Source organism: Sander lucioperca, chromosome 1 (assembly GCF_008315115.2).
Source record: "Sander lucioperca isolate FBNREF2018 chromosome 1, SLUC_FBN_1.2, whole genome shotgun sequence".
NCBI lineage: Eukaryota > Metazoa > Chordata > Actinopteri > Perciformes > Percidae > Sander > Sander lucioperca.
In genome coordinates this window covers 41,839,449-41,855,628 of record NC_050173.1, presented here as the reverse complement: position 1 = coordinate 41,855,628, position 16,180 = coordinate 41,839,449, and the positions used below count along the sequence as shown (strand labels likewise).

At 38.7% G+C, this 16,180-nt stretch overlaps 2 protein-coding genes across 11 annotated transcripts in view; both read right to left on the bottom strand.

The window, feature by feature from the left end:
* Window positions 1-5,246, bottom strand: part of tapt1a (transmembrane anterior posterior transformation 1a) — a 36,173-nt gene extending 30,927 nt beyond the window's left edge. For 3 of the 4 annotated variants that reach the window (XR_004898106.1, XM_031317098.2, XM_031317099.2), the window contains exons 1-3: window positions 4,959-5,246; window positions 2,484-2,614; window positions 552-670 (exon numbers count right to left, since the gene is read on the bottom strand). Coding sequence is in view for 3 of the 4 variants with exons in the window: in XM_031317098.2 (XP_031172958.1) it covers window positions 552-670; window positions 2,484-2,614; window positions 4,959-5,148 (440 nt within the window). In the remaining variant the exon portion in view is untranslated. Of the gene's footprint in view, window positions 1-551; window positions 694-2,483; window positions 2,615-4,958 lie in introns of those variants that run through there. The other variant, XM_031317100.2, reaches the window with a different exon arrangement.
* Window positions 5,247-7,305: 2,059 nt separating this feature from the next.
* Window positions 7,306-16,180, bottom strand: part of ldb2a (LIM domain binding 2a) — an 89,446-nt gene continuing 80,571 nt past the window's right edge. For all 7 annotated transcript variants that reach the window (XM_036004464.1, XM_031317101.2, XM_031317103.2 and 4 more), the window contains one exon: window positions 7,306-9,259. In XM_036004464.1, the coding sequence (XP_035860357.1) occupies window positions 9,029-9,259 (231 nt within the window). In that variant the 3' untranslated portion in view covers window positions 7,306-9,028. The remainder of the gene's footprint in view (window positions 9,260-16,180) is intronic.

The window sequence follows — 16,180 nt, the reverse complement described above, 5'->3', positions numbered from 1 at the left end:
ATTAATACTCCCACTGCCACTCTCAAATTGAAATGGCATTAGTAATTCTTGCCAAGTTACAGGTCAGAGTTGAACCCCACTGAACTATGCAAGAAGCAAACAAGGTGAGATTTATCAGACGTTAAAGTTTTAAGTGCCAAACTTAAAACTTAAGTTAAAAAAAACATTCTCTACATTCTCAGATGCAGCTGCAACTGAGAGCATTTTGTGGAATGTGAGTGCATTGTTAAGTTGAATTTGCTTTAAGTTAAAGTTCTGTTTTAAGTTTATTCAGAAATGTGAAGGCTTTTAATTCAATTATTTTCAAAACTGATGAATAATCATGATAATCCATTATCAAAGACATCTGTTTATGTGTAATTGTGCAGCCCACACATCTGAATGTTACTGTAGTACAGCTTTATTCCTGAGGCTTATTATGTGCTGCTGTGTGATTATATTTTACATTGTATGCAGGTTTATATTAAGCGGTACTTTTGGTTTGCAGGGATAATTACATGTTTTTCTTTGGTAATGTGTACAGGTAGGAGAGTGTGTGTTTAGGCTCTAACCTGAAGCCACAGCATGGCAGCGTGAGGAGGCGGAGCACGGCCAGCAGCACCCTGAGGGGCAGCAGAGTGAAGACGTACAGGAATGCGTCCACACACAGGAAGAAGCCAAAGGTCATCAGCTAGAAATGTCACACAGAAACACCTCCAAGTGAAACAATGAGTGTCAGTGTGAACAACATGCAGTATTCATTAAGCTAAACCTCCCTGTTAAACAATGACCATCAGTGGGAAAGATACCGTACAGCCTGCAGACACATTTACTCATTATCATCTTTAATTATGTATCTGTGTCAAAGGACAAGAACAATAACATAAAATAATGGGGGGGGGATGCAAGAGCATCATCTGGAGGGACACACAACAGTTTCTTTACATCCAAAAAAATTTTCTAGCTGAAAATGTCCCTTCTCGTGGCCGGGTTGGCTCAGTGGGTAGAGCAGGCGCACATATACTGAGAGGCTTATGCCTCGACACAGAGGTCCAGGGTTTGAGTCCGACCTGCGACCATTTCCTGCATGTCTTCCTCCTCTCTCTCCCCTTTCTCACCTAGCTGTCCTATCAATTAAAGGCGGAAAAGCCCCAAAAAAAAAAAAAATCTTTAAAAAAAGAAAAGAAAATGTCCCTTCTCTTATTTTCTGAGGAAGGAAAAGCCAGGCGAAAACTAATAAACCACATTAACACTAAAATAAAAAGGGTAGGTCTAAACCAAATGATGCAGCAGACACATACCTTCATGGTTTTCCACATACAAACAGCCATTGCCTTTTCATTTAAAAAAAAAATAAGTGAATTGTCTTCTTACTCCTTCTTCTAACTGGAGAAACATAAAGGCATGAGGCAAGTTTTGGGAGAAGCTGGTGGGAGGGTTTGTCTCTCATTGGTGGATTCTATGTGACTTGACTCGTCGTCAGGTGCCCATGAAGTTGGTAAGTCTGCTTAACATAGTAAACCCACTGAGGTCTTTTTATGTTTACACACATTCCTCTCTTGCCCCCAAAAGGAAAAACCGAGCCAGTAAGAGCTACGTTAGTCTGGGCTCGCTTGTTCGGATGTATTTCTGCAGAAAGAGGGTCTACTCAACTCCAGAAACAATAAACAAAGACACAGAGGAGGATAGCCTCAATGGCCTAATTGTACGATTTTAAAGCATAATTGTTTAATTTAATAACTTGGGTCAGTTTTCTTAACAGGCTACATGTTAACCTGTGTTTATTTTATTTTTTTAGATATATAGGTGATTACCAGGTATGTATGTCACACATTCCTAAAGAGAAGCAGCACACAGTACAGATTAACCACATTTTATGTCTCAACACTGCCACCTGGTGGCTAATGACAAGAACAACAAAAATAAACTGGTGTCAGTGAGTCACATGGCAAAATTCAATGTTTTTTTTTTTTTTTTATATATATTATATTGTTTTACATACATCAATTATGTGTACAAAGTGTATGTATCTACAAGTGTACTTGAGAATGAAAATAATGATAATTTTTTTTTTAATTTCTGTTTAGTCTTTTCAATATTCTTTTTTATTTATTTAAATGAATTACTTTGTCTATCAATGTTGTTAGGCAAACAAAGACTAAATTGATGATTTGAAATTGCAAACTTTATCTGACCAACTGCTAAAAAAAACACTAAGTTAATTTTATAATAATATCAAATGGAGAAGGCAAGCTGGTTACAACTTCCTTTGTGAAGCTTTAGCCAACAAATACTGTAGTTGGTATTATTTACTTGATAAATAACCAAAACAATGAATTGAGTTCAGAATTATTGCAGAACATGTAGGAGGATTATAAGGTTGGGGACTGACTCAGTTTGACACAGTTATGGGCTGACTGTGAGCTGTAAACTGAATGAAATAACATCAGACAGATGGCGATAGATGACGAGAGGGAGAGCAGCTGAGTTCAGGACCTACGTACCTTCTCAAGCTCCTTGGGAATACGCAGGAATGTGTAAACTCTCTCTCTGCGCTCGGTGTACTTTGCCTCATTGTGTTCCAGGAAGTAGCCTCTGGTGAGCTCTGCGCCAATGAAGCGAGTCAACGACGGATCTGGAACAACATCAGAGCACCAGTGTTACCACAAGGCCATTGTCTGCAACAATTACAACCACGGCGATCAACACAATGAGAGCACCAACGTTTTGAGTGTCACACACTGCAAAGTAAAAGAGAAGGAAACTTCTTTGGATGATGAAAACAGGAGGTTTAACAATAGGTTTAGCTCACTGCTCACTGTGCACCTTGAATACAACTTTATAATGGCTGAACCTGCAAAATGACCTTTGTGATAGAGTAGGTTTTGTCATGACTCATGACTAACATGACAGTTTATTGCAACTCTGGCATACAACTTGCTATGGCTAAGTATAATGAGGCTATGGGTGCCAAATATGATTATTAGTTTAATTTTTGATTAATCTACCAATTTTTTAATTAAATCGCATTTGGTCTATAAAATGTCAGAAAATAGTGGAAATCCATCAAATGTTTCCTGGGCTCAAAATGAAAAAGTGACTGACTTAATAGGTCTAAATGCATTACAAACTATTTGAAGAAAGATAAGAAAATTAAAATAAAGTGATTTGTCTTGTTATTAACTAGTTAAATAAATGCACACAAAAAATAAAACAGTGAAAAAGCAAACAGGCTGGATGTGTTGAATTGTCACAGTCTGTTTCATCCTAAATCCCCCCCCCCCCCCATACTGTGTTGAAATTATTTCCACTTGACTTGAACCTGTGAGATCCTGTCAAACATGTCATGCTTCCTAAACTGAAGACAAAAATAAACTATTTGTACACGATCACATGACCTAACAGAACATGTTGGCTCAACAACTTTGCTAAGTTGCACACTGAGCTGAGAGCACCACAAACATGCCTGGATTACAAAGATATTTAAAAGTCACATAAACCAGGGCCCAAGAACATTGTAATATATTTAAATTCAAATTGAAAGAGGAAACAATGTAAAATTGACAATTATATGTTTTCCTCTAGTGCAAATTTGCATCTTATCTCAGCTACAGAGTCTTTCGTATTTGAACTTTATACTGTCCAATATTTATTCAGTAGTGTTTACCTAACATCAGATATGCCCTGTACTTGATTAAATTAATTCACAATGTGCCGGTCAAATGAGGATCCACGTTAACCAAAATGTGTGACTCAATGACGAGTTTCAAGTATATTTCCACTTTTATCATCTTTATTGTAATGGCTGTTTGGTGTATTTAGATGGTGGTGTACCGAAATCTGTGATGTTGAGAGCAATAACTACAAAAAAGACCAACGATTGACCAGGTAAGGTGTGAATGTGATTACAGTAGGGCTGCAATAAATGATTATTTTTAAGTATCTGCTGATCATTTTCTCGATTATTATTATATTATGATTGACCAATTATTAACCAGTGAAACATATATGTTATAATATAGGTGGTCATTTAGTAAAAATAAATGTCATTTTTAATCCAAGCCACAGTCAAAAGCCAAGAAGATACATTCAGATATTCCGTTAACCATCATATATGACAAAGAAAAACTTAAAATCCTCACATTGGAGCAAATGGAACAAGGGTATGTTTGGCAACTGTGCTTAAAAATAACTGCAAGGATTGATAGAATATAAAAAAAACAAAAAAACAGTTGTCAATTATTAATTTGTCTATGAACTGATCAATTAATCAAGTAACTGTCTCAGCCCTAAACCTAACTATGAAATCTGGCGAGCCTCTGTGTATCTCTGGGGTCACATTCATTTTCTTTACACCTATCATAGTTTGTGGTCATATCTTATGATAAAAATGTTTGCAGAGGAAGTATAGCTAAAATTAATTAGGTCACACGATCTGATGGGTGACAGAAATTGGTGTAACACCTTAGAGCATGATTTGTGGAGACCCGTAGGGAACACTGTGAATAGCTAGATAGTGTAACTTACCTAAATTACATTTACTGCTCACTGAACTTTAAGCAGTTAACTACAGGCGCGGTTTATGCAGCCATGCAAACTAACTTTAGACATTAGTACAGTAGCTAGATAGTGAAAGAAAAGATCCAGAACTAGTTTTAAAGAATGACTCTATTGTGTCAGTTACAGATATGCTTTTAGTGAGCAGGAGACAGTTCATTATTAGCTAGTTAATCAAGCTAGCGCTGACTGTAACGCTAAAACAACAAGCGTTGAAAGCAAAATCGACTCAGCTTCAACATGTAGCTACTCCTGAAGCTTTTATAACTTATTTAGATAAAATTGACTGTCATCGTTATAATATCATATTCATGAAGTCACAACAGTAAAATGCTTACAGTCGACAAACTAAAATAATACATTTAAGACGCCTTATATTAGCTGTAACGTCAGTAACGTGAGGAAGGGGATCCAACGGTTACCTGCTGGGTGCTCCCGCTGCTCCCTCCTGACAGAGCTTATATCGTAAAATCCCAACGTTTCTGGCAGTTCAGGAGATATACCGATTTTACCGGACTTGTGCAAATCATCCCACGGTCTTTTCTGTCTTTTCTTTAGCTCAATTTCGGCGTCTTTCTCCTCTGACAGATCGGTCCCCGACAAGTCCGCCATCTTTACTTTGGCAGCCCAGTAGCCCTGTGCACCAAATTGTTTACCTAGGATGGCGAAGGAATAGGAAAGGCATGGCCCGCCCCACTCTCCCACTGATTGGCTAGTACCTGTTACCTGCTCTGGTTGGGTTGGTTAGGTTTAGGCAAGAGGAGTGGGATTGGTTAGCATTAGGGTAAATGTGTCAGGGGAAGCCAATCGGAGGCAGAGAAAGGCAGAGTAGGGCGGGACATGCATTTGCCACCCTCTACAGGGTAACGTCACCGCATTGTGGGTGGTAAAAACAATCGACGTCATAAAGGTGAAGTTTCGAGGAAAAAAAATAATATATATATATATATATATATATATATATGGTCAATTTGTTTTATAGATGGACTAACTCCAAGCCTATACTACAACTAATTTTTGCCATGAGCTGATTGAATATGGCATAAATAGTAATGTAAAACATATATATGGTATATTAAAATGTATAATATATGTTAATGATATTATTTTGTATTTTTTCAACAAAAATATCTCTCTGGTATCACATTCTTTTCTTTGTAAAGAACAACACCATACGTTGTATATTTCTTCTGCCATTATTTAAAAAGAAATGTAATGAAATAGGCTTTATAGTGAAATTGATTTGGTCACAAAATGTTTGTATTTACTCGTCAGATTAAAATCTGGTCAACTTTTAGATGTGCTTCTTTGCAGCATGATTTCACAGAGATACAGAGAAAAGAGTGACACAAGAAAAATAAAATAATTAAATGTTGTTGCAGTTCCCACTATAATCCACTTGGTGTTGCCAAAGTTCCATCAAATCTTCATGTTTTTAAAGTCTACCCAACAACAGTAGCGAGGACTGTTCCTACTCTAAAGAACTTTTCTGGGTAGTTCATACGTTTGTTCATGCTCCAGGTTTTACTTAGCAAAACTATTCAGGTAACGCTAAGTAAGCAGATGACTGATGAATACAATGAAGATAGATCAAATCTACAAATACTACCGTTTGATGAACTGTACATTTTGGGCCTATACCATTTCTGCTATCCAATGCTGTTGTTTAAACAGCGTCAGTGTCCTACTATAGGAACATATGGACATAACTGCAATAGATATACTGAAGGCTGCTACAAATTAAAGAAAAAAATCCATGCCCAGATTCACCACTAGATATTATTTTGACATCTTCATCACGTTCCAGGATTTATTTCATTTAGTGATTTCCTACATTTCCCAGAATGCTTTTTAATAATCTCCAAGGAGCAGAGAAGGTGCATGAACTATTAAGATTTTAATCAAAGTGAAGGTATGAGCATGTAAATGAAACCAAGTAATTAGTGTTTGAATATTGGAGCATATTTGTGACGATAGTCACACCTCATATTTAAAACACAACCTTTTATGGCTGCATTGCATTTTAGTCTTCTGAGTGTTCTTTGGGTGTAAACATCTCTATTTTTATCTCTGGTTCTTCTGCAATAGATTTCTCCCAGTATGATCATTAAATATCAGCAGAAAATGTCAGCTCTGGAAAGAAGCTTTTGCTCTTTTACTTTTGAGAGACTGACGCAAAAACACAATGTTAAGATCACCGATAATACCATCTTATAACGTAATTTCCAATAATCTTCTTAAATCAGTTATCACCGGGAACATGAAAAGATTAGCAAAAACACAACTTTAGTTCCCTAAAGTGTAAGTTAGATGTTTGTCTTTTAAGATGCAGGTGAGAATGAAACCTTTACCCTGTTCCCTGTCCCAAAAAGATCAAAACTGAATTTTCCAACTGACAACAAAAACACTTACTTAAAATCCACTTAGCAGCGGTTCAGGAGCCTTTGATTTTATTACACTTTCTTCCTCAGATATAGCGATGTGTTGTGGAATTGTTTATTTTCAAATGTATTTATTTTTCGGAGCACTTTAAGGACTTTTCGTGTTGTTACATTTTCCATTCTGCTGAGGAAGGTTGTGTGATATGATCGAAAGCTTCAGAAGAGCTACTAAATGGACTTTGTGGTCACTTGCTGTTTTCAAGGTCAAAAGTGAACATTCTAATGATTTATGAAATTAATCAGAGTTCATTGCAAATAGAGTAACTAAATTAAGAAATAAACAGATGCAACATGCACACATGATGCATGTAACCAAACCACATACAACTCCATTGTAAGCACGATTTATTGGCACACATAATGGTAAAGCATACATACCAGACATCAGATATGACACTGAACACCTCTGCTATATAATGTACAAATGGTGTCTAATAATACTAGGCTCAAACATATTTAGAAATGTGTTAGCTTCCTTACAAATGCACAAATAAATACCCATAAGATCCAATTGTATAAAGACATATGTCGCTGTCTTCTTTCCCATTTCAAACAAAATTCCAACAAAAGAGATCAGGGATATATTATCAATTCAATTAAAGATTAAAGAACAATTGTGAGCACAAATACAGGTATACCAAACCATTACTGTGGGGTGGATGGGATTTTATCTGTGCGTTGCTTTCAAAATGTTGAAATAGTTTCTTCTTATGTCACAGAATATGCAAGAAATATGATTGTGTGACTGTTAACTTTGTGGCTTTGGTTCTGCACTAGCTAAAAGGATGACAAACATTAGAGAGTTTGGTTTTTGACCGAAGCAAACCAGTGTCGATCCAAACCACCCAACAGAAATCAGAACCTCCTGTACAAAACAAAACAGCTGCCATATCCAAACTGGTTTCAGTGGCTGATTTACAGTGGACAAAATAGATTCCACATCTATTTACAGAGCTACAAACCTTGTAACAGTGTTCCCAAACTGATGAACCCAAAAGGAAAATCAGACTGATGTGTTTTAAAAAGTACATCTATCAAACAAAATAAAAAATCCTATAAAATCATGCAGGAAAAGGCTTTAGTATCAGTTTGGGAGTAGGTCGTTAAAGGGAAAGAAGTCAAATTTTCGAGGAGGAAAAAAAAAAAAAAAAAGAAATCAACATTAATGCATCAAATCTGTGACGGCAAAGTTCACATACTGATCGGCAAAATTACAACGTGACTGCAAAGGATTCTGAGAGAAGCAAAATACCAATAGACTACGAACACAATCAAACTTGTTTGCATGAAATCACAATCTGTGACGACTGCAGTAATGTGAAAAGAACAATCCTAGGACACCATTTTCCTTCATCTGAAAGGAGTCCACAGCGGTAGAGAACTTTTATTTCCTCCTAATTGGAAATGGAAATAAACAGCAACAGCATAAACAAACCAACAGCCGACTGAATTTCTAATAAAAATGCAATTGCCTCAAACAATGTTTCACTTGTCTCCAATGTGGTTAGATGCTTCCATTGGGTCTGTTAAAAAACACCTTGCCTTCTCGCCATTGAGCTTGCCATTTTTCGAGACATTTTGTTTGTTGTTTTTATTCTTCTTCTTTTCTCCCGTCTGTCTACTGTCAGCATGATGACTTGCGACCTGCAGGTCAACCAATCATAGCTGTAGTATTCCACTAAACAAGAGGTTTGTATCTGAGGGAGAATTTGATCCGCAATTTTCCACTGCATTCTTGAAACAAAATGCCCACGCCATGGTAATTTTACATTACAGTTGCATACCACTTATATGCATTTGTTGTCTTTGACATGTGGATATTGCTGTGTAATGCTGCCATTTCTCAGTGTTTTCCAAGATGTTACAGTAATTCAGAGAAGAGGAAAATATCCAGAATATTTTGGCTGGACATGCCAGTGGTGAGTTTGCAGATTCTGATTCAGTACATAATTATGAAGCGTAGAAGTGCTGCCCTCAGGGGTAAGAGAGTGGTTAAAAAGTCCAGTCCACATGAAGTCAAGGATCTGTTGTTTTCTTCTCCTTCTTTTGTTTTACTGCGAGGGCTGGGGCGCTGTGCTCTCAGGCTTGCTGTCCTGGGCGGTGGGGGGTTTGCTGCTCCAGGGAGCGTTGTTGCCCAGAGCCGGGGAGCTGGTGAAGTCGTCCTCGTCGTCCAGGCCGTTGGTGGCGTCGTACTGCGTATTCTCCAGACGAGTGATCAGACGCTCATCCTCGTCCCCGAACTCGCCGCCCATCAGGGTCGGCTCGCCAACCACCATCACGTCCTGGAAAGAGGAAGAGGACGGGGGAGAGCAAGTTTACAAACTGAAAAGTAAGGAAATTACACATGTTCTCATTCTTACAAACACATTTTAAAAAGGTCACATCTGTTCAGGCTCGATTTTTGTTACGCTCACAGTTGTGTTATTTAAAAGCACACTTTTTATTCACGTACTTCTGCTGTTTGAATGTTGACATTAACATACAATTAGGTCACTGTTGTGTTTCAAATGTTTTTTTCAGTGAAAGAGCCAAAAATCCTTGATTTGTTTCTAGACCATCATAAATATTTAGTTTATCCAATGGGGTTTTGAATCGGTTTCTCTCACACAAAAATTGTTTCATTAATGAACCCATTTTTAGTTTTACATTTTTAAAACAGTCTTTACCGTTCTAAAACCGGTACACAAATACAATCAATTTTACACAGGCACCCGTGACGTGTTTTCAGTTTTGTGCAGGACCATTCACTTTAGCCTCGGGGTGATTCAAAATTAATATGCTAAAATGAGAGAGAAATCACCACAGAAGACATTAATGCATATCTGTTTCATCTAATTCTGAGAGCAAAGCACCATCTGAATATCAAGTGAACTCACATCCACCCAAAAAGACCTTATACAGTAACACATGCATTACTTCAAATAAATGAATATGCATAGCGTCTGTTTCACATCAACCGCCTTTTAATATGGAGGGTTAAAAATACAACCATAAGGTCATACAGACAAGACTTTCATTCAGCAGCTGATGTCTTTACAGTTGTTGATCTATCTTGCGTGTTTGTGTTTACCAGGGCTTCTGTTTCCCAACTAAGCGAGAAGCGCCCAAACCCCAGACGATGGGAAGTACTTCAACACAGAGCCCCTTGCTTGCTAAGAGTTTGTGTGTGTAAGTTTCAGTGTGTGTTTGTGTGTGTATGTTGAGGACAGACATTGGTGTAGCCAATGAACCCCAATGCACTCGGTGCAAATGAAACCTTCCAGTACAGAAAGCAGATTCCCCCAGCGCTCTGTACCCGCCCCAATCAATACTCATCATGTAAGACATATTTCACAGAGATGACCCTCTCACAGCGGGTCAAGGAAGGGAAGGAGAGAGATTTAGCCATTACCCCACCTCTATCTGTGACTCTTGTGGTGAGTCTTTAAAAGGTGGGTGTGCTTGTTTTATTCCATGTTTCAGGACACATTCTTCTGCACGTCATGAAAGTGAAGTGAATTAGTTAGAATAATCACTGGAGTGTAATTTGTGAACTCAAACATCGATCAATAAGCTCTGAATCATGGCGTGTCTTCATCTTTTTGTGTGTGTCTGTGCTGAGTCTGTGAATCTCATCTCCCTTTGACTGACTAAGCACATCCCTGCTGGCGAGCCCCAGCGCCACCCACCGTAACCTGAAAAGAAGCTGTACAGTTAAATGGAGCGCACGCTTCACTGGCCAAGTGTGTCAACGCAGCCTGGCTTGGGAGATCTCGCTCTTCTCAGCCATCTCCTCTGCAACACACACTCACACGCACACACAGATAAACATGCACATGCACACAAACCCAGATTACCGTACAATCACACACCTGAACACAAACAGACAAAAGCACTTGAATGCAAACTCAGATTAACCCTATGTATTGTGCACAACACCAACCCAGGATTGTACACAGAAACCGCACAGAGCTAAACACACATGCACAGTACAAACACACTTCCATCAAGCAAATAAATAAAACTTAGCCCACTTCAAACCCCCCCCCCCAACCAAAACTCAAAACACACACTCAGATGAAGAGCACAAGGCAGTTTATTTATCGAAGCCATCCCCAAAACCCCCCTAGCGACCACTTCTACACCCCACTATGCCTTAATCAGGCTAATTAATTTAGGTGAGCTTTTCAACTAAATGACAATATCCACACTGATTTGTCAATTTGCATAGCTAATTAAGTCATTAGCTAAAAACGTGCTGATTGCCAACAAGCCATGCATTCACCATCTGTTCCTGTGAGGAGGCCTGTCAACCTACCTCTGGCCAATTTTGGGTCCAAAAAAAAAAAAAAAATCCCTCAGATGATAACAGCTGGTGGCTAGTCTGAGACGTGGGAGCGCTAATTGTGAGCTAATTAATACTGTCAACACGTCTACTCATCTCGTTAAGAGTTAGCTTTAGCGCTAGCTTTGAATGGGGCGTCGCAGCGATGAACGCATCCCTGCTCCCTTCATTCACTGAGCAGTGTCATTAGCATTCATTTTTTTTTACAGAAATTAGCAGTGACTATCTTGGAGGACATATTTGGCCCCAACACAACAAGTGGGAATTTAAAAGAAGACGTGGATTGTGACAACGACAAAAGGGCCGGAGAACAAAATTGTCCCTTAAAGCAGCAAAAAGAAAAAAACAGTTTAAAATAGAAAGTAGATACAAATATTTTAATAAAGTTTAGTCCGCAAGCCTGATGCACAAATCAAGTTTACCGTCCCTCCATCCCTTTTGTATTCAAATTCAGAGAAAGACAGACAAGATCTACAGTTAAAATAATATATTTCTAGTTTGTTCATTTGTTTTTTGACATCAAAATACAACTTCAAAGGATAAAACTGGTGGTATTCTATATTTTTCATGTTGTCAACAAACCCAATAATGGGTTGTCTGTCTCTCAATGACTGTGGCTCCCAGGTCCAAGCATGTTTGTTCCTAAATCTTAAAAAAAAAAAAAAAAAAAAAAAAAAATGCTCACAATTATGAACTACATACATTTATTTTGCAGCATTTATCAGTAATTTCCTAAACCAGCTGGGAGTTGTAGTTTTTAGCTAATGTTACTCGCACAATAGAGTAAATAGTGCATTTGTTGGGGACTATTTTCATTGGTGGATTAATACACATTTGGTGCTCTGGTGAGTTTTTCCTGCAGCAGGATGGTGAATGTGGGATTGACTCAAAATAAACTGCAATGCCCACATTCACATTAATGAAGGAACATGTCAACCAGAGCAACAGTGTGGCTCACTGATGTGTTTTTAATAGTTTTTGGATAACAACGTAGCTCTATGGCACAGATGAATAAGATTTGGATACAGTGACAATACTTAGGCTAGAATCGATTAATTGTTAATTTTGTCACCATCTGAATAAAATTACTAAAAAAACATTTTTAGGGCAAATATGCAAAAGACTTTTTTTCAAGACCATTTGAGTCTAAATATTTTTATAAAATTAGAATGAGTTCAAGGATATTTTTTCCCGGTGCCACACGAGCGCAGGCGACTCCATCTTAGTTCAATGCAGAACCTTTTCAATGTAATCCTCAAATGATCATCAATCTACCAATTTCATATAGAGTGGATGGACAGTTAATTAAGGGTTTAGTCCATAATATGTGTTGTACTTGTTACAGATGCATGCATGTACTGCTGCTAGAGGCCAGCTTGGTAAAAGAAACACGTTTGTCACTAAAATCATAAAACCAGGCCACTAGAGGTCAGTATTGCTCACTGTATGAATCCCCCCTCCAAAAAAAAAAAACACACACACACACACACACACACACACACACACACACACACACCATCCCCACCTTCCCCAGCACCTCCTCTCCTCCAGCCGCTGGTAACCCCCCCTTCCCCTTGCGAGAGTCCACTCCTTATTGTCATTGGGCTCACGTAGGCTTGTGCTCAGGCACAAACGAACAACTTCTCACACAAAGAAAGCAGGCGCGCAACATATGTAACCAGCATGTTACCAGCCACGCTGCCAGTCTTTAAGAGGCGTGTGAATGCACGGCATGAGTGGTATGGGTGGTGTGTGTGTGTGTGTGGGTAGGAAGGTGGTTGTGGGGAGAGGGGGGGCAGTGATGGAGTAGCGTGTGTTCATGTGACGGAGGAAGGAGCTGGGGGTGGAGGGTTACATACAGATATCTGTGATAATGAGAGCTGGCACAGAGCCAAACTGCCTTCTAGAGAGAAAACAATTGTGCACGCTGTGTGTGTGTGTGTGTGTGTGTGTGTGTGTGTATGAGATGTACTTATGTATGTGTGAGACGGAAAGAACGAGGTAAGTTGTTGTAAGAAAGATGACAAGACAGCTAACCACGGGACGGATCATAGAGGGACAGTACAGTATGTGTGTGTATGTGTGTGTGTGTGTGTGTGTGTGTGTGTGTGGGTTTGTTTAATTATATTCATGGGGTCCAAAAACCGGGAGTCCAGTATACTTGTGGGGTCCCGACAGCTTTGTGGGGCCAAAATGCTGGACCCGACAAGTTTAAAGGGCTGCTTGAGGGTTAAGACTTGGTTTTAGGATTAGGGTTAGAATTAGGTTATGGTTAGGGTGAGGGTAAGGGTTAAGGTTAGGCATTTAGTTGTGATGGTTAAGGTTAGGGTAAGGGGCTAGGGAATGCATTATGTCAATGACGGTTCCCCACAAAGATAGTGCCACAAACCTGTGTGTGTGTGTGTGTGTGTGTGTATGTAGATGAGAGAAAGAAATACTGTAAAAAATGCCAGAAAAACTAAGAGCTTCTACAAGTTCTACAATGTCCCTAGATTCAACCCTGTCTCCTAGAAAGTATGTTTTATATCTTATTTATGTAAATTTGCAACAGCAAAGAAAAAAATCAAGATAATGTTGTCAATCATTTGCCAAGTCGCAAAACATGTTCACTGACAACATATTTAATTTGTTTCTCTTGCAATATTTAAACAAAACCCAGATCTTTAAAGTACTTTTTTTGCCCCGACCTAACAACACACAGGACTCAGGTCTCTGTCAGAACATAATCAAGGCAGGAATTATGCCTTTCTTTCAAAATGTAGTATAAAAACTAGGGCTGTCAATCGATTAAAAAAATTAATCTAATTAATTACAGACTCTGTGATTAATTAATCGAAATTAATCGCATACATAATTAACGGTGCCTGAACCGATACTTTTTAAGAAAGTAAAAAAAGAAAAGAAAACAAAAGGGTACTAAACAACAGTTGGTGACATTAAAGAACGGCTTGTTTATTGCTAAGGCCATATGGTCAAAATTAAATGATTTAATAATAATGTATAACAATAACAATAACTTATTTCACTAGTAAATTGCTGTTGAACGACAAAAACAACCACCAAGGACATTTACAATAACTTCAAATGCACCATGAAGCTGTAGTTTACCAGTTTCATTGAACGCACCGTCTGTGTTGTTTTTTTTCCGACGTTAGCTCGGCACCTGCAGATTGTTACATCCCGGTGTTGAGTCACAGTCCTCTACAGTAAAACACAGTCACACTTTACACCGTTCAGCGTTAGCTGTCAGCATTGTAACCATGTTTAATCCAGCTACTAGCTAGCGGTAGGCTAACGTTAGCTGCTGTCGAGTATAGTGTTAACTAGCTAGCGGTAGGCTAACGTTAGCTGCTGTTGAGTATAGTGTTAACTAGCGTCACATGCAGCGGTGTTTGTGTTGCCTGTATCGTCTTCAAAGCACCAGAGAGAAGAGCAGACATATCAGTGGCACCAGATTTCGGTAGCCAGGGTTGGCAGGAAGAAGATTTTTACAAGTAAATGTTCCAATTAATGATCCAGGCAGCACATTCTCGTCTCCCTCCTTCATTTTACAGTCCAGTGGTGGCTAGAACGGCTCCGGGTCAAACGTCAATATGGAATGGATTAATCAGCGTAATTTTTTTTTTTTTAACGCGTTATTTTTTCTCAGATTAATTAATCGAAATGAACGCCTTATTTTGACAGCCCTAATAAAAACGCCACTTCTGGGGGACAGGGTTGCTATACTACACACGCTGTGAGTATAGAAAAAGAATCTGCACCCTTAAATTTCCCATTAAGCAGAATTAGTCCAGTGTACAAGATGAACACACATTAATGCCAACCTTCAACCCTTTAACGCTGTTTAGTATCATTAGCACACTTCTAACTGAACTGCAATGACCTGTATTCTAAAACACCAGAGTGCTGCACCAGCGTGGTTACAGAAGTAGTAAATTGGATGCAGTAGTGTAAATATAATACAGTATGTGTATAATGAGCAGTATATGGAATAGGTACAAAACGAGAGCGTGTGCAAACAACCCACTCACAACAGCATCAAATTCTTCAGGGCAGCGCCAGACTTGTGGTGTAACACTAAGAGGCTATTTAACCTCTAACTGGTCAAGTGGCCTGTTATGGAGGCATGTTGCAAATTCAGATCCGTGAACACAGTATGCAGAGTCAGTTGTAGAAATGTTTCCATCACAACGTGATTTTTTTTTTCTGAAAAAGGAACATTACAACTTTTCTTTTAGTGCTTGAGACTACGAGGTCGCCCCATTAATTGTACTGTACAATGGACGTTAGGGCTGGGAATCGGTACTCAATATCTTTAAGGTATCGACCGAAATACTGCGAAACGATACCTGCGTTTGATACCTTTGTACCCAGATCTAGAAAGAAATTACTATTTGTATGGCTTTGCTTGCAGCCAATCAAAATTGCGTTATCGATTTAATGCAACGTGTGATTGGCCTACTACCGCAGCAGCTACAACCCATACATCCTGTGGCGTGGTGAAGTCGAGATAGGGTGGTGTATTTGAAGCAGTTGGCAGTTCACCGTGCCAAGATACTTCCAATCACATAATGGGTATTGAATAAAGTACTGAAGTAGCATTGGTATCGGTATCACTTTAAGGGTACTGGTATTAGTACTGGTATTGGATTTTTTAAACACATTATACCCCAGCCCTATACTGGACATATTAAGAATAGCAACAAAGGATTAGAAGTTTTGAAGTTTGTGGGTAACAATGGATAAAAGTAATTTTGGTAACACTTTACTTGAAGGTATCTACATAAGAGTGACATGACACTGTCATGAACACATGACACTGTCATGACAAAGTCATGATACATGAACCCTAACCCTAACTCTAACCCTAACTTGTCAT